The following is a 20879-nucleotide window of genomic DNA, read 5'->3' on the forward strand; positions in this document are numbered from 1 at the left end:
ACAGGTACGTGTACCACTGGTACATAAACTACAGGGTTACCTGGTACAGGTACATGTACCACTGGTACATAAACTACAGGGTTACCTGGTACAGGTACGTGTACCACTGGTACATAAACTACAGGGTTACCTGGTACAGGTACGTGTACCACTGGTATATAAACTACAGGGTTATCTGGTACAGGTACGTGTACCACTGGTACATAAACTACAGGGTTACTTGGTACAGGTACATGTACCACTGGTATATAAACTACAGGGTTACCTGGTACAGGTACGTGTACCCCTGGTACATAAACTACAGGGTTACCTGGTACAGGTATGTGTACCACTGGTATATAAACTACAGGGTTACCTGGTACAGGTACGTGTACCACTGGTATATAAACTACAAGGTTACCTGGTACAGGTATGTGTACCACTGGTACATCAACTACAAGGTTACCTAATCAGTGACTAATTATATTGCAAAATTGTTTGTTTGCTTGGTTTATTGTCCCGTGAACAGCCAGGGTTATTTTGAGATGGGACCTCCTTGTAGAAGTTTGTGACTCCCTCATTGAATATTATATGGGGAGCCTGTCTGATGTCATCCAGATCAATTAGAGTAAATGTCTTGCCTAAGGATACGACCATGATAGCACAGGCAGTTTCAGCTTTCCAAAACACAAATTGACACTGGTAGGGATCATCCAACCACACACCTCAAACCTTCACCTGAGGTTACGTGGCTGGCACTCTAACCGACCGAGCTATCGTGGCCCTCTCACCTAAGGTTACGTGGCTGGCAAGCTAACCGACGGAGCTATCGTGGCCCTCTCACCTGAGGTTACGTGGCCGGTACTCTAACCGACCGAGCTATCATGGCCCTCTCACCTGAGGTTACGTGGCTGGCACTCTAACCGACCGAGCTATCGTGGCCCTCTCACCTGAGGTTACGTGGCTGGCACTCTAACCGACCGAGCTATCGCGGCCCTCTCACCTGAGGTTACGTGGCCAGCACTCTAACCAACTGAGCTATCGCGGCCCTCTCACCTGAGGTTACGTGGCTGGCACTCTAACCGACCGAGCTATCGCGGCCCTCTCACCTGAGGTTACGTGGCCGGCACTCTAACCGACTGAGCTATCGTGGCCCTCTCACCTGAGGTTACTTGGCTGGCACTCTAACCAACTGAGCTATCGCGGCCCCCACACCTGAGGTTACGTGGCCGGCACTCTAATCGACTGAGCTATCGTGGCCCTCTCACCTGAGGTTACGTGGCCGGCACTCTAACCAACTGAGCTATCGCGGCCCCCACACCTGAGGTTACGTGGCTGGCACTCTAACCGACTGAGCTATCGCATCCCCTATATTTATGAAATAATGTTTTAACATTAAATGCATACAGTAAACATATATAAATAACCAATTTATAAAACATATACATATAACATAGAACATTTCAAAATTTCTTTAGAGACTGAAATACCGTTATTTTTTATTTTCTACATTTTTAAGTAATTTATTTGTACAAAATCATATAAAGGCATTCACAGAAATATTACAGTGGAATTAAAAAATACACAACCCTGATTTATAGACTTGTATGATCTAATATATATATGAATCATACATAGTAGACAAAGGTCTACATCCTGATTACTGAGGACGTCATCTGCGTGGGTTGTCTGTATGCCAAGGATATCTCTATGCACTGGTGTAGGACCTGTGTAAACAAGAGTCAACAATCACAAAACAAACATATCAAGTATACCCTATTACTAACATATCAAGTGTACCCTATAACTAACACATCAAGTATACCATATAACTAACATATCAAGTATACCCTATAACTAACATGTCAAGTGTACCCTATAACTAACATGTCAAGTGTTCCCTATAACTAATATATCAAGTGTACCATATAACTAACATATCAAGTGTACTATATAACTTTTATATCAAGTGTACCCTATAACTAACATGTCAAGTGTACCCTATAACTAACATACCAAGTGTACCCTATAACTAACATGTCAAGTGTACCCTATAACTAACATGTCAAGTGTACCCTATAACTAACATATCAAGTGTACCCTATAACTAACATGTCAAGTGTACCCTATAACTAACATATCAAGTGTACCCTATAACTAACATGTCAAGTGTACCCTATAACTAACATATCAAGTGTACCCTATAACTAACATATCAAGTGTACCCTATAACTAACATATCAAGTGTACCATATAACTAACATATCAAGTGTACCCTATAACTAACATATCAAGTGTACCCTATAACTAACATGTCAAGTGTACCCTATAACTAACATATCAAGTGTACCCTATAACTAACATGTCAAGTGTACCCTATAACTAACATATCAAGTGTACCCTATAACTAACATATCAAGTGTACCCTATAACTAACATATCAAGTGTACCCTATAACTAACATATCAAGTGTACCCTATAACTAACATGTCAAGTGTACCTATAACTAACATATCAAGTGTACCCTATAACTAACATATCAAGTGTACCCTATAACTAACATATCAAGTGTACCCTATAACTAATATATCAAGTGTACCCTATAACTAATATATCAAGTGTACTCTATAACTAATATATCAAGTGTACCCTATAACTAATTACATATCAAGTGTACCCTATAACTAACATGTCAAGTGTACCCTATAACTAACATATCAAGTGTACCCTATAACTAATATATCAAGTGTACCCTATAACTAACATATCAAGTGTACCATATAACTAACATGTCAAGTGTACCCTATAACTAATATATCAAGTGTACTCTATAACTAACATGTCAAGTGTACCATATAACTAACATATCAAGTGTACCCTATAACTAACATATCAAGTGTACCCTATAACTAACATGTCAAGTGTACCCTATAACTAACATATCAAGTGTACCCCTATAACTAACATGTCAAGTGTACCCTATAACTAACATATCAAGTGTACCCTATAACTAACATATCAAGTGTACCCTATAACTAACATATCAAGTGTACCATATAACTAATATATCAAGTGTACCCTATAACTAATTACATATCAAGTGTACCCTATAACTAACATATCAAGTGTACTCTATAACTAACACATCAAGTGTACCCTATAACTAACATGTCAAGTGTACCCTATAACATATCAAGTGTACCCTATAACTAACATATCAAGTGTAACATATCAAGTATACCCTATAACATATCAAGTATACCCTATAACATATCAAGTGTACCCTATAACTAATATATCAAGTATACCCTATTACTAACATATCAAGTGTACCCTATAACTAACATATCAAGTGTACCCTATAACTAACATATCAAGTGTACCCTATAACTAACATATCAAGTGTACCCTATAACTAACATATCAAGTGTACCCTATAACTAACATATCAAGTGTACCCTATAACTAACATATCAAGTGTACCCTATAACTAACATATCAAGTGTACCCTATAACTAACATATCAAGTGTACCCTATAACTAACATATCAAGTGTACCCTATAACTAACATATCAAGTGTACCCTATAACTAACATATCAAGTGTACCCTATAACTAACATATCAAGTGTACCCTATAACTAACATATCAAGTGTACCCTATAACTAACATATCAAGTGTACCCTATAACTAACATATCAAGTGTACCCTATAACTAACATATCAAGTGTACCCATATAACTAACATATCAAGTGTACCCTATAACTAACATATCAAGTATACCCTATAACTAACATATCAAGTGTACCCTATAACTAACATATCAAGTGTACCTATTACTAACATATCAAGTGTACCCTATAACTAACATATCAAGTGTACCCTAAACTAACATAATGTGTACCCTTAAAACATCGAGTACCAAACTTAAATCAATGACCCATATAACATATGTTGACAAATATAACTCATTGGTTTAGACACAACAACACAAAAATTATTCACATGTAATGTACAGAATAAAATAAGGTACCCTTCTAAAGTCAAGTGACCCTAAACACATATCAAGTGGGACCCTAATCTAAAAAAAGTTTAACCATAATAAAATATCAAGTGTAATATAACTCCACAAATAAGGTGTATAAGGATATCAGTTTACTATAACAAAAATCCGGCCTATAACTAACATATCAAGTATACCGAATCCTGACAGGTATATTAGTTACCATAGTAACAACATATCAAGGGTATCCCAAATAGAGGTAAGGCCATATTTGGTATGCGAACTCGGCTCATCAAGATTATATTTGTGTCAAGTATGAATAGCTGATCAAGTGTACCCTTATATCCGGAACAACCTATGTGACCTTTACCAGCAAGCCGACCCACCCGGCCCGCCTTATCATGGGACTATATACAAAGTACAATGTACAGAAACATATCACTTTTAACTAACATATCAAAGGCCAATAGCACTAACATAGAGTTTTATTCTATGTATATAAGGAACATAGATACAGCAAGTGTCCTATACAACTATTGAAACTGCCCTATCCTATAATGATAGCTAAAAAAACATGTAACCTATAACTAAATTTGGCTTCAATTGACAAATAGACCTAAACAAATACAAGTGTACCCAACTCTTGGATATTTACTAACATCAGTGACCTTAATAACATCATGACCTATATCTAACGGGTGTATTAATAATAAAATTATTCCATATAACTTAAATGTCTATAATGAAATCAATGTACCAAATAAATTCAAGTATACATGAAAATGACAACAATGTACATATGAAAGCTGGTTCAACGGGTAAGAATATGTGTATCCTAAATAAAATCCTGTGTACCCTGAAAATCATGCAACGTGTCCAGATTCAGACTAACATATCAAGTGTACCCTATAACTAACTATCAAGTGTACCCTATAACTAACATATCAAGTGTACCTATGTAACTAACATATCAAGTGTACCTCTATAACTAATATCAATGTACCCTATAACTAACATATCCAAGTGTACCCTATAACTAACATAGTCAAAGTGTACCCTATAACTAACATATCAAGTGTACCATATAACTAACATATCAAGTGTACCCTATAACTAACATATCAAGTGTACCCTATAACTAACATATCAAGTGTACCCTATAACTAACATATCAAGTGTACCCTATAACTAACATATCAAGTGTACCCTATAACTAACATATCAAGTGTACCCTATAACTAACATATCAAGTGTACCCTATAACTAACATATCAAGTGTACCCTATAACTAACATATCAAGTGTACCCTATAACTAACATATCAAGTGTACCCTATAACTAACATATCAAGTGTACCCTATAACTAACATGTCAAGTGTACCCTATAACTAACATATCAAGTGTACCCTATAACTAACATATCAAGTGTACCCTATAACTAACATATCAAGTGTACTCTATAACTAACATATCAAGTGTACCCTATAACTAACATATCAAGTGTACTCTATAACTAACATATCAAGTGTACCCTATAACTAACATATCAAGTGTACCCTATAACTAACATATCAAGTGTACACTATAACTAACATGTCAAATGTACCCTATAACTAACATATCAAGTGTACCCTATAACTAACATATCAAGTGTACCGTATAACTAACATATCAAGTGTACCCTATAACTAACATGTCAAGTGTACCCTATAACTAACATATCAAGTGTACCCTTTAAGTAATATATCAAGTGTACCCTATAACTAACATATCAAGTGTACCCTATAACTAACATATCAAGTGTACCCTATAACTTACATGTCAAGTGTACCCTCTAACTTATCAAGTGTACCATATAACTAACATATCAAGTGTACCCTATAACTAACATGTCAAGTGTACCCTATAACTAACATATCAAGTGTACCCTATAACTAACATATCAAGTGTACCGTATAACTAACATATCAAGTGTACCCTATAACTAACATGTCAAGTGTACCCTATAACTAACATATCAAGTGTACCCTTTAAGTAATATATCAAGTGTACCCTATAACTAACATATCAAGTGTACCCTATAACTAACATATCAAGTGTACCCTTTAAGTAATATATCAAGTGTACCCTATAACTAACATATCAAGTGTACCCTTTAAGTAATATACCAAGTGTACCGTATAACTAACATATCAAGTGTACCCTTTAAGTAATATATCAAGTGTACCCTATAACTAACATATCAAGTGTACCCTATAACTAACATATCAAGTGTACCCTATAACTTACATGTCAAGTGTACCCTCTAACTTATCAAGTGTACCATATAACTAACATATCAAGTGTACCCTTTAACTAACATATCAAGTGTACCCTATAACTAACATATCAAGTGTACTCTATAGCTAACATATCAAGTGTACCCTATAACTAACATATCAAGTGTACCCTATAACTAACATATTAAGTGTACCCTATAACTAATATATCAAGCTCAAGTATACACTATAACTAACATATCAATTGAACATTATAACTTATTATCAGATGTATTTTTCTATACCTAACATATGAAGTATACATTATAACTAACATCATTTGAACAATAACTCCAGGGTAATAATATAAAACTAAACAAGGGCCCGTTGGAGGGCCACAACATACGCCCGCGGCAATATTTGACACTTGGAAGGGGTAGTTTCATAGGTTGTAATGCTTTAAAATAAAGTATCATTGTTGGAAAGTTGGAAGGAGATATTGATACACATAATGGTGTGTAGTTGAAACCGAAGGGCAACTTTAAATGATGAGATATAGATATGTTGCAAATATGGGAAACCTTGGTTTAGACACAACAACACAAAAATTAGTTCACATGTTTATATACAGAATAAAAAAAGAACCTCTTTGCAAAGAATCAGCCTCCTAATACCATTATTAAGTGAATGGTGAGCAATTACAAAATTTTAACCAGATAAGTAAAATCATCAAAGGGAAATAACTCCACAAATAAGGGGGTAAGGGGCATGATTTTGGTATGCAACACTCCGGCTCATCAAGATGTATATTTGTGTCAAGTATGGAGAGCCTGGGTCGGGTAGTATTGGAGTTATGGTCCGGATAAGTAAAATCATCAAAGGGGAATAACTCCGCAAATATGGGGGTAAGGGGCATGATTTTGGTATGCGACACTCCGGCTCATCAAGATGTATATTTGTGTCAAGTATGGAGAGCCTGGGCCGAGTAGTATTGGAGTTATGATCCGGACACCATATGTGCCTGCCCGCCCGCCCGCCACCCACCCCCGGGCCCGCCTTTCGTTGGGCGTATAAAAAGTACAATGACAGAACATATCACTTTTAAGTTAAATATGGCAGGCAAGCTAGTCACAAAGGAATCAGAGGATGTGTATTTCTGTATGTTATATAAGGAACATAGATACAGGAAGTCTCTTTGCCAGGGACTATGGAAACTGCCTCTTCTATAGATTAGGCTAAAAAACATGTATATCCATTCTAAATGGCTTTCAATTGACAAATAGATAACAAATACAATTGTACACCTCTTGTATAACTAACATCAGGACTTGGAATAAGGTCATGACACTTATCTAACGGGTTGTATTTAAATGGTAATACATTATTCATAAAATTAGTGTTATTTGGATGAATCACACACAATAAATTCATGAAGCATGAAAATGACAAAATTGTCATATGAAAGCTGGTTCAACGGGTAAGGAATATGTTGTATCCTACATAAAGCATACCTTGCGTGTGTTCTCCGGAAGAATCATGCCATCGTTCCAGATTCGAGACGCTGCGTAAAACCCTGAAGACTCTGTCATACACTGCTCTACCACTTTCTTTTTATACGCATCTCTTTCTTCTTCTGTCATCTCGCTACCTTCAAACTTCATCTACAAAACAGGGAAAATGGCATCATACAACAATCAGTGTTATACAACAATCAGCGTTACATACAACAACCAGTGTTAGACAATAATCAGTGTTATACAACAATCAGTGTTATACAACAATCAGTGTTACATACAACAATCAATTTAACATACAACAATCAATGTTTCATACAACAATCAGGGTTATAGAACAATGAATGTTACATACAACAATCAATGTTACATACAACAACCAGTGTTGTACAACAATCAGTGTTACATACAACAACCAGTGTTACATACAACAATCAGTGTTACATACAACAACCAGTGTTACATACAACAATCAGTGTTACATACAACAACCAGTGTTGTACAACAATCAGTGTTACATACAACAATCAATGTTACATACAACAATCAATGTTACATACAACAATCAGTGTTGTACAACAATCAGTGTTACATACAACAATCAGTGTTATACAACAACCAGTGTTATACAACAATCAATGTTACATACAACAATCAATGTTACATACAACAATCAGTGTTGTACAACAATCAGTGTTACATACAACAACCAGTGTTACATACAACAATCAGTGTTACATACAACAATCAGGGTTACATACAACAATCAGTGTTAGACAATAATCAGTGTTACATACAACAATCAATGTTACATACAACAATCAGTGTTACATACAACAACCAGTGTTACATACAACAATCAGTGTTACATACAACAATCAGTGTTATACAACAATCAATGTTACATACAACAATCAATGTTACATACAACAATCAGTGTTGTACAACAATCAGTGTTACATACAACAACCAGTGTTACATACAACAATCAGTGTTACATACAACAATCAATGTTACATACAACAATCAATGTTTCATACAACAATCAGTGTTACATACAACAACCAGTGTTACATACAACAATCAGTGTTACATACAACAATCAGTGTTACATACAACAATCAATGTTTCATACAACAACCAGTGTTACATACAACAATCAGTGTTACATACAACAATCAGTGTTATACAACAACCAGTGTTGTACAACAATCAGTGTTACATACAACAATCAGTGTTATACAACAATCAGTGTTACATACAACAATCAGTGTTACATACAACAATCAATGTTTCATACAACAACCAGTGTTACATACAACAATCAGTGTTACATACAACAATCAATGTTTCATACAACAACCAGTGTTATACAACAACCAGTGTTACATACAACAATCAGTGTTACATACAACAATCAGTGTTACATACAACAATCAGTGTTGTACAACAATCAGTGTTACACAACAATCAGTGTTACATACAACAATCAGTGTTACATACAACAATCAGTGTTACATACAACAATCAGTGTTACATACAACAATCAGTGTTATACAACAACCAGTGTTACATACAACAACCAGTGTTATACAACAACCAGTGTTACATACAACAATCAGTGTTACATACAACAATCAGTGTTACATACAACAATCAATGTTACATACAACAATCAATGTTATACAACAACCAGTGTTACATACAACAATCAGTGTTATACAACAATCAGTGTTATACAACAATCAATGTTTCATACAACAATCAGTGTTACATACAACAATCAGTGTTGTACAACAATCAGTGTTGTACAACAATCAGTGTTACACAACAATCAGTGTTACATACAACAATCAGTGTTACATACAACAATCAGTGTTACATACAACAATCAGTGTTACATACAATAATCAGTGTTATACAACAATCAGTGTTATACAACAATCAGTGTTACACAACAATCAGTGTTACATACAACAATCAGTGTTACATACAACAATCAATGTTTCATACCACAATCAATGTTTCATACAAAAATCAGTGTTATACAACAACCAGTGTTGTACAACAATCAGTGTTATACAACAATCAATGTAACATACCACAATCAATGTTTCATACAAAAATCAGTGTTATAAAATAACCAATGCTTCATACAACAATCAATGTTTCATACAACAATCAATTTAACATACAATAATCGGTGTTACATACAAAAATCAGCATGAATCATGCTTCTCTTTATAATAACTTACCACAATGTCTATATGCTGTTTTATAATACATGTATACTCAAATACTTGTTTTCATATTTAGCTCCTGAATAAGGTCCTGAACAAGAAAACTTGGTAGACTATTTTTCAGCTCACCTGACAAGTCCTGAATGATAATTTATATGGAAGTTAAGAAGAGAAGAACATAGACTATTTTTCAGCTCACCTGACAAAGGTCCTGAATGGCCTCCTTAGGATGAGTCATCCCTATCACAGCATTCGGCCAGCAGAAGATGAAATTAGGACTGGTACACCTTCCTCCCTGAAGTACAAGTTATATTTTACTTTAAATTTGTTATTGTTCTTTTCTGGAGACATGCATTCAGGGATATACCAGTCTACCCCACGAAGGAATGCCAGGTTTGTCATACAGGGATATACCAGTCTACCCCACGAAGGAACGCCAGGTTTGTCATACAGGGATATACCAGTCTACCCCACGAAGGAACGCCAGGTTTATCATGCAGGGATATACCAGTCTACCCCACGGGAGGAGTCCAGGTTTGTCATACAGGGATATACCAGTCTACCCCACAAAGGAACGCCAGGTTTATCATACAGGGATATACCAGTCTACCCCACGGGAGGAGTCCAGGTTTGTCATACAGGGATATACCAGTCTACCCCACGAAGGAACGCCAGGTTTATCATACAGGGATATACCAGCCTACCCCACGAAGGAACTCCAGGTACATCATACAGGGATATACCAGTCTACTGCACGTAGGAACGCCAGGTTTATCATACAGGGATATACTAGTCTACCCCACGTAGGAACTCTACGTTTATCATACAGGGATATACCAGTCTACCCCACGAAGGAACTCCAGGTTTGTCATACAGGGATATACCAGTCTACCCCACAAAGGAACTCCAGGTACATCATACAGGGATATACTAGTCTACCCCACAAAGGAACGCCAGGTTTATCATACAGGGATATACCAGTCTACCCCACGAAGGAACGCCAGGTTTATCATACAGGGATATACTAGTCTACCCCACGAAGGAACTCCAGGTTTATCATACAGGGATATACTAGTCTACCCCACAAAGGAACGCCAGGTTTATCATACAGGGATATACCAGTCTACACCACGAAGGAACGCCAGGTTTATCATACAGGGATATACCAGTCTACACCACGAAGGAACGCCAGGTTTATCATACAGGGATATACCAGTCTACACCACGAAGGAACGCCAGGTTTATCATACAGGGATATACCAGTCTACCCCAAGAAGGAACGCCAGGTTTGTCATACAGGGATATACCAGTCTACACCACGAAGGAACGCCAGGTTTATCATACAGGGATATACCAGTCTACCCCACGGGAGGAGTCCAGGTTTATCATACAGGGATATACCAGTCTACCCCACGAAGGAAAATACCAGTAAAATATCTCCAAGCAAACAAATTGTTAATGTGCTAACGCACATTATGTTGTTTGCTTGCAAAGCTCTGGCATTCAAATAGATCATAAATACCATACAAACACAGTTTAATGCTTAAATAAATACCATGAGATAGCTGTCTGGTATAAAATATTACGTGAGTTATAAATAAATACCATGAGATAGCTGTCTGGTATAAGATAGTATGTGTGAGTTATATATAAATACCATGAGATAGCTGTCTGGTATAAAATATTATGTGTGAGTTATATATAAATACCATGAGATAGCTGTCTGGTATAAAATATTATGTGTGAGTTATATATATAAATACCATGAGATAGCTGTCTGGTATAAAATATGTGTGAGTTATATATAAATACCATGAGATAGCTGTCTGGTATAAGATATTATGTGTGAGTTATATATAAATACCATGAGATAGCTGTCTGGTATAAAATATGTGTGAGTTATATATAAATACCATGAGATAGCTGTCTGGTATAAGATAGTATGTGTGACTTATATATAAATACCATGAGATAGCCGTCTGTTATAAAACATTATTTATGAGTTATATATACATACCATGAGATAGCTGTCTGGTATAAAACATTAGGTGTGAGTTATATATATAAATACCATGAGATAGCTGTCTGGTATATAACAATAGGTGTGAGTTATATATACATACCATTAGATAGCTGTCTGGTATATAACATTATGTGTGAGTTATATATACATACCATGAGATAGCTGTCTGGTCCAATAGAATTGCCTATGATGACTGTAATCTTGGGCACTAAGGCACAGCTGACAGCTCCCATCATCTTAGCATGTCCTCGCAGCTTGATCCCAGAGTCTAGGCCTGATATATAGTAAACAGTGTCATCATCTCATTAAAACTGGATATGTATCAAGTTTAACATTAATGGCTGAAATCAGGAGGGGCCGAACAAGCATGATCGAGGTACATTAATGAGATAATCAAAGAGAAGGAAGGTACAAGTATTCCGGAACACGAATGGCTGTGGAATATACAGTGGACCCGCGATAATCCGGACGCCGATAGTCCGGAAAACTCGCAGTCCGGACGGAATAGCACGGGAACGGATTTCCGTAACGTTATTTGTACTCACCAGTCCGGAAATTCGGTTTCCGATTCCGGAAGCCCATTTTGGGAACGGAAAGTACTTTTCATTAGTAAATTTCCCCCGATAATCCGGACGATTTTTTCACCACGAGGAGAGAAAAATGTCGGGCAAGTCACCCGTGTCGACAGCTGTACAGACTATCGCTTGACACTGTGCGTAGTCATAGCGACCGCTGCCAGGTCATAGCCCCGGGTGTTTACCTGTGTTACAATGTAGCTCTGTTTTTATAACGGTACATTGCTTTTCTTTACGATCGACCTAAATGCTACAGTATTAAAGGGTTTTATAGTGTAGACTGGTCTTTCTTTTATCAACTTGACGTACAATATCTATTATAGTTATTTTACATAGTGCTATTTCGTAGTTAGCAATAATTAATTCACTAACATACAGTATGTGATACGATACTTAATCAATCACAAATGCATGTAATAAATTTATTATCGGTAATTAACATCACTAACAATTGTATTGGGTAAACAAGGATATCGGCTTGTAACACCGTTACGTGTAATGACGACTCATTGAAAGATGCATGTTGTTAATTACACACATGGTACATTTACCGGGTCTTTCATTTCAGGTTCATAATTTACGTAAAAAAACGTACATTGTACATAGTGGGTCTTTCATTTCAGGTATTTAACGTATGTAATTTCTACTCGTTTGTGAACCTCTGGGACGTAACCCATGTGTGTTTTTTTGTAGGTCACATATGTACGCTATAAATAAAACAACTTTCACTTCACATGTTCTTTTAAAAACATTGTTTATTTTTTAGTTTCTACAAAATAAAAGAAAACAAGAATCATATCAAGAACATAAGTATATTTATGTTTTAAAAAGACTGACAATTAGACGTGTTTATGAAACGTCATTAAAACGTCCCGTATTGTATAGAGTCAAGGGAGATAACTCTTACACAGCAATTTTTTTTGACCTGGTAGACGAAATTCGGTAGTCCGGAAAACTCGTAATCCGGACGGTTTGGGCTAGGAACGAAGGTGTTCGGATTATCGAGGGTCCACTGTATCACCAATCCAACTGGAACAAGAGAGTCCAAAGTGATCTTGGCATCCAACACTGAATTATCTTTATCACCCTATGAAAGGTTTTTCTCTACTGTCCCTTCTTTCCACTGTTCTTCTTAATCTGACTCAAAACTGAAAGGGCAAACTAGGGACCAAGGGGAATCTAAATATATTATGAAGTTTGAGAAATATTATTCCAGTACTTACAGTGATAGCAATAAATGTCTTCAACTATCAAAATCCATGATAGCTGCCAGTCTGCCTATTTGTTTTCCTGATCAGACTCAAAGTTGAATGTCACAACTAGAGATCAAGTGGAATCTACTCATCAAGCTTGAGCTATATCCGTCAAGTATTTCTGAAGAAATAGTGATACATGTAGTTAACTTCAGTCGTCAAAATCGAAGATGACTGTCTGTCAGCTGTTGTTTTGTTTTTCAGATCAGTCCCAAATCAACAGGGCACAACTAGGGACTAAGGAGATCCCACAGATGAAATCTGAGAAAAATTCATCTAGTACATCTCGAGAAATAGTGACAAGAATTGTTTAAGGACCGGACCATTGATAACAAATGGGACAGACAAGACACCAAAGAGGCAAGGCCTTTTTAACAGCCCACCATCTGATGACAGTGAGCTAAAAAGACTTTTTAAAAATCTGAATATTTACCCATTTTGAACCCTAACAAGCTGTTCCTGTTGTGTAAAATCTCATTGTATTTTATGATGTTTCAAGTACCTGTACTTTCTGAACTGGGAATGGATCTGCTGGTGTTTTGAAGGAACACCATGGGAATGCCTCGATCATCACACATCTGAACAAAATGAGCAGCCTTTTCAGCGGCATTGTCTGTTATATCACCATGGCTACCTAGGATTCCTACCAGGTATCTGTAGGTACAAATCACACGTTTAGTTATATGACTGATTGAAAAATCGACAGACTTGCCTCCAGGAGTAATTGTTGATGAATATTAGATAATTGATAAATATTAAAGAAAAGTAGGAGAATTAGCAGCTTTAGCAGTAAATCCTTGTTTCTGGATTTATCCAAATCTGAAACTGTCCCAGATGGAATAATAATGATACAAACATTTACTTACACTTAGCAATCTCTAATGGAAATTATAATTGCTGATTTAACAGTGGCTATATTTAAGAAGAAACATTGTTGAACTGGATTCATTTGGCAGAGTCTGTGTTGACATTGGGTTAAGATTACTTGAACATAATAACGTATATGTTGATAGACAGCCTCTAACCTTACCTACCCTTTTATGTGTGCAAATCCTGTCACCAAAGTAGGCCCAAACTGTTTCTTGAACTCATGGAATCGACTTCCATCTACAAGTCTAGCTATAACCTATGGAGGAACAAGAGTCTTGTATAAATATTAAATCGACTTCCATCTACAAGTCTAGCTATAACCTATGGAGGAACAAGAGTCTTGTATAAATATTAAATCGACTTCCGTCTACAAGTCTAGCTATAACCTATGGAGGAACAACAGTCTTGTATGAATGTTAAAGAGACTATCATTATAGTCTAATAATATGATGTTTTAAGACTTATATCTGTACAGTGAAACTATAAAATTAGAATTCCTACTTTATTTTACAATTATATCTAACAGTGTTTACAAAATGATGTCTTGAAGACTCGTTTATACACCTCTAAATCTGTTAGTAAAACTCCTCAAACACAATGGATATATCAGTATCATCATTTTGTCATAAATTGTAATAGAAAACTTTTCTACCAGAAGTAGCTTTTTGTCGTCAAGGTTTTTATTTTTTACCCACTACTTTATTGATTATATGACCGGTATAGATATACCTTGTAGACATCAATGACATTGTCCTTGCCCACAAGTGCCCTCAGGTGGTCGATGCTGTAGAGGGGCTCCTCCCAGTCTGTATAGACAGGAAGCTTATCGTCCAGGTTCAGTGTGGCCACCATATCTCGTCCTGTACTCAGTGCTTCCTCTTCATTCTCCATGAAGTAGTCGGTACATCCACTTACACTACAGACAGAGAGTGAAATGTTGAGGAGGCTGATTGTTTATCAAAGAATTAACAATGTATGAAACTCTTTATAAAAGGCAGAGTGACACCAGTTTTATGCAGATATCTTGACAAATTACTATCCAATGTGTTGGCATAATTTTTACTGTCAAATCAACTTAAAATTAAGGATAGTTTTTTAATTTGAGGCCAAAATTAAATACAGAAAGTGAATCTGCTAAATAGTCCAACATGTGGTCAAGGATTACATTGGACAATCACTATTTCAATATGAGGTCAAGATTGTAGATATTATTTGACCACATCACTAAGTTCCAGCACATCTGAACAGCCAGATTCCTATGTCTTTTCAACCTTCCAGATTATCTTGGTAGTGGTATGACATTTCAACCTTCCAGATTACCATGGTAGTGGTATGACATTTCAACCTTCCAGATTACCTTGGTAGTGGTATGACATTTCAACTTTCCAGATTACCTTGGTAGTGGTATGACATTTCAACCTTCCAGATTACCATGGTAGTGGCATGACATTTCAACCTTCCAGATTACCTTGGTAGTGGTATGACATTTCAACCTTCCAGATTACCTTGGTAGTGGTGCGACATATCAACCTTCCAGATTACCTTGGTAGTGGTATGACATTTCAACCTTCCAGATTACCTTGGTAGTGGTATGACATTTCAACCTTCCAGATTACCTTGGTAGTGGTATGACATTTCAACCTTCCAGATTACCTTGGTAGTGGTATGACATATCAACCTTAAGCTTCCAGATTACCTTGGTAGTGGTGTGACATTTCAACCTTCCAGATTACCTTGGTAGTGGTATGACAATGTTATAAAACGATTGCATCCAACCAACATTAAGTCATATAACCCCTTTCTACTGTTAAAACACACCTTGACCTTTCTACTGATAAAACACACCTTGACCTTTCTACTGATAAAACACACCTTGACCTTTCTACTGATAAAACACACCTTGACCTTTCTACTGTTAAAACACACCTTGACCTTTCTACTGATAAAACACACCTTGACCTGTCTACTGTTAAAACACACCTTGACCTTTCTACTGTTAAAACACACCTTGACCTTTCTACTGTTAAAACACACCCTGATCTGTCTACTGATAAAACACACCTCGACCTGTCTACTGATAAAACACACCTCGACCTGTCTACTGATAAAACACACCTTGACCTTTCTACTGATAAAACACACCTTGACCTGTCTACTGTTAAAACACACCTTGACCTTTCTACTGTTAAAACACACCTTGACCTTTCTACTGTTAAAACACACCCTGATCTGTCTACTGATAAAACACACCTCGACCTGTCTACTGATAAAACACACCTTGACCTGTCTACTGTTAAAACACACCTCGACCTGTCTACTGTTCAAACACACCTTGACCTGTCTACTGTTAAAACACGCCCTGACCTATCTACTGTTAAAACACACCTTGACCTATCTACTGTTCAAACACACCTTGACCTGTCTACTGTTAAAACACACCTTGACCTTTCTATTGATAAAACACGCCCTGACCTGTCTACTGTTAAAACACACCTTGACCTATCTACTGTTCAAACACACCTTGACCTTTCTACTGTTAAAACACACCTTGACCTTTCTACTGTTAAAACACACCTTGACCTGTCCACTGTTAAAACACACCTTGACCTTTCTACTGTTAAAACACACCTTGACCTGTCTAACATCAATGAGAAGAATACCTGATTTTTTTTACCAATGTCCGAGACACCTGTCCTGCATTTATTCAACGCCCTTCTCCCCCATTATCCATAAATTTCCAGTACACTTTTCTACTATTTACCTGCAGTGAAGAGTAGCACCACCAAGCTCCTCTGCGGTTACAATCTCTCCTGTGGCCGCCTGTACAAGGGGAGGTCCTCCCAGGAATATATAGCCCTTCTTGTGTACCATGGCAGTCTGGTCGGCCATGGTGGGAATATAGGCCCCACCCGCAGTACAGCTACCACACACAATAGCCATCTGTCGTGAAAAAGTCATTCAATATGTAAATATTATTATTATAGTAATTGCATTTATTTAGTAATTATTGTCAAGAGAACAACAAAATAATTCATTGTAATAACTAACTATATAGGCTCGTGTTCTTGGTCCATTAAATCAGTAAAGGAATTTACCTGTGGTATACCCATTGAAGACATCACTGCTTCATTGCAAAATGTCTTCCCACCAGGATTGAAAATGTCAGCCTGGAAAAATAAGTTCACTATTAAGGGTCTACTTTATGTAAGAAAATACAGGTTTATACATTCATCATTCCTAAAATGAATATCACAGCAAAAGGAAATGGAGTTTATAGTCATTGAAAATAATTTAACAATAAAAATCGCCAAAAAATAAGTCTGCCAATACAATAGATGATATTACATAATGTATGTGATGGTGTTTACTATAATTCATTGCAGTCCCAAGTACAGTAGAGCTGGTTATTTTCGCCGGCGATATTTCTGCTTTTTCACGGATAAATATTTAATACCCACGAAATAAACTATGCGTAAGACTATTGTACTGTCGCTAGCCAACCAGGTCCCTCAAATTATCCAAGGTTATTTTGACAATTTGTTATAAACGTTCAGAGCGGACTTATACATCTGTATGTCACATATATATGCCAGAAGGTTTGTTACTGTTTTCAGAATTTTTGACAATGAAATGCAAATATAAATGGGTAAGTACCTGGAGGGGAAGGAATCCTCCTCCAGACTCTATAATATAGATCGTAGGTAGTTTGTTCTGTTCAGCTATTTCCTGGGCTCGTAGTTGTTTCTTCAAGGTGATGGGATAAACAGTACCTCCCTTCACAGTGGCATCATTAGCAACTATCATACACAGCTTTCCTTGTACTCTACCAATCCCTGTAAACCAAAACAAACATTGTCAATTGTTTATCATTACACTGTTTAATTAACTTTCACATGTTTATTTATACATCAGTAACCAGGTACTCCTTGATGGCCAGCAGGTTCACATCCAAGTCTTGCCCAATTACCATTTCCGTGCTGAGACAGTGGCCAACCCTTGTTTCAAATAAGATTTTGTAAGTATCCGAGCTTGGACAGTAAATAGTCTTTTCGTTAGGTAATGAGGTAAAGACTGGTAGGTGGCAAATTAAGTAAATCAATAAGAGGCATCGCTCTCGAGTATAGAGGTCCCAGCAGGTTCACTTGAAGTCTCTATTGAGCCACAATGAATGTTCCACCCCTAGTAGACATATAAATTGAATGAATTGAGATTTATCAAGAAATCCACTCATAGAAGACAATAGGGAAATTGACTCATCTGCTATGTGGCTCTTCAAACAGCTGTTCTTAGACAACACATTAAAGACCCATGTTTACATTTTGACCTCTTTAGTCTTCAGACTTGATCTAACCTAACAAATTACGGTGAATCAAAAACTGGAGGAAAATGTGTATTTATGAAAGGATACAGGAAATTCCCAAAAATAATAACTGGGACCAATTAAGTTCTACGAAAATTAGTCCCACTATGCAACGGACTGGTTATCAGTCAACACAAAATGGTGGAACACTGAAAGTGTGGGCCTGCCAAAACGCAGACAGATTCTGCCAAAAAGAAATGTAAAAGGGACTAGAATCGGCAAAACCTCAGGATTTTCTTAGGAAAATAATTTGATTTGTTGGAACTTAGCAAGAAAAAATAAAGATATAGACTTGATTTCCGATTTTGCCAGACTTCTATTAGATTGCTGGTTAGCTTTTTCCATATTCCTCGAACACAGTCAACTTCACTGATCTGAATTTCATCGATGTTTTGTTGTATGCATATTAATTGCTATATTTTAAAATTAAGTATTTTGTTGTATGTTTGTTTATAGTGATCAGTTATCTTGAGATTATTTTGCTAAAACATTCAAATGAAAGCATTATTAGGCAAGTTCAAGTACACACTTGATATGTAAATAGCCATGTGTGTAGTTTATGTGTAGTGTACATTGTTGTGGCATCGTTCTCAGATCCGTGACAACTCTTGCAATAAAAATAAGTACTGTGAGCTATTTATATATACACTGATCATGTCACAAGGATTTCCCCAGTCTAACGTCCAGTCCAATGGTCATTTGAATGTTCAGAGAGCGTGAATGAGCATCTTGGATTGCCATTAATACATGTGTGCTACTAGAACTTTAGGTTATTTGGGAGTATATGCAGCTTTAAACATGTTATATTTAATCAACAATGTATTCAAATACAGTGCATGTTCACACTTTCTGAATAGACTATTTATCGTATAAAACATGGTAGACAGCTACTACGTTTAGGAGTTCTGATGTTGGTTGGTCCATATCAGTTTTTTAAAGGTCTGATAAAATATCAGAAATCTTCAGGTTAACCATCCAGTAGAAAGGCCTTGATTTTTTTACTTCCAAAATTATTTGACTCTTGGGTTTGGAAGAAATGTTTTTTTTATGTTTTGTTCCTTCAAATCCGAGAAATACTTGTTTGACTTCTAAAGTTGCTAATCTCAGGGGTAACTGGATGCCCTGGTGTCATTTTGAAAATGGTTTTCAGTGAAGATGCTATTGGCATGCTGGAATAATTTGAGAGCTTTAAATGATTATAGACCATCAAAACCTTCTGGTTGCATTTACCAGCTATCATTCCAGCATTTGGTACATTTCCATACTCCATTGCCAGTCCTGCCATGACGGAGAGCTCCAGAAAGTCGTTTGGGTCATCCAAAAACAGTGCGAGGCGATCTCTAACAAGAAGTTTCTTCTGTTTCACAACATGTCGATGGATTGCCTTTTCTCCTCCTCCTGCGTGTGCAACAGCAACGCATTGCTCATATCGTTCAAATAAGTGTTTGGAAAACGACAAGTTTTCTGAATAAGCATTGTCGTCACGATCGGATAAAACTGTAAATGTAGACTTTCTGGGGAGCGAAATTGACAGCTGTCGAACCGAGTTAGGACACGAGATACCCCACGATAGTTCATATTGTGTCACACGAGATCTCTCCAAGAAATTCTTCATCTGAGACCATGATTTACTGAGAGATAATAACGATCTTCTATATCTCATACTGATCTAGAAAGTAGTTATCGTGTGAATGTGTTGAACAAACCACCTAGCTGAACTCTTAGCAACTCTTTCTTGAACTTCGCTCCCTTCAGTGTGAATTAGGCGCTTGACGTTTATTGCAATGATCGGAAAGCGTTTCT

General features: G+C 36.6%; 1 protein-coding gene across 1 annotated transcript; it reads right to left on the reverse strand.

Moving 5' to 3' along the window:
• Window positions 1-1391: 1391 nt before the first annotated feature.
• Window positions 1392-20816, reverse strand: LOC117325188 (methylcrotonoyl-CoA carboxylase beta chain, mitochondrial-like). Its single transcript, XM_033881193.1, has 11 exons — window positions 20307-20816; window positions 18371-18549; window positions 17812-17883; window positions 17478-17656; window positions 15446-15632; window positions 14881-14972; window positions 14349-14500; window positions 12171-12292; window positions 10195-10290; window positions 7753-7902; window positions 1392-1706 (listed from the first exon to the last, which is right to left on the reverse strand). The coding sequence occupies exons 1-11, from the start codon at window positions 20737-20739 to the stop codon at window positions 1629-1631; spliced, it is 1740 nt and encodes a 579-aa protein (XP_033737084.1). The 5' UTR covers window positions 20740-20816; the 3' UTR covers window positions 1392-1628.
• Window positions 20817-20879: the final 63 nt, after the last annotated feature.

The sequence above is a fragment of the Pecten maximus genome, chromosome 4, assembly GCF_902652985.1.
Source record: "Pecten maximus chromosome 4, xPecMax1.1, whole genome shotgun sequence".
Taxonomy (NCBI): domain Eukaryota; kingdom Metazoa; phylum Mollusca; class Bivalvia; order Pectinida; family Pectinidae; genus Pecten; species Pecten maximus.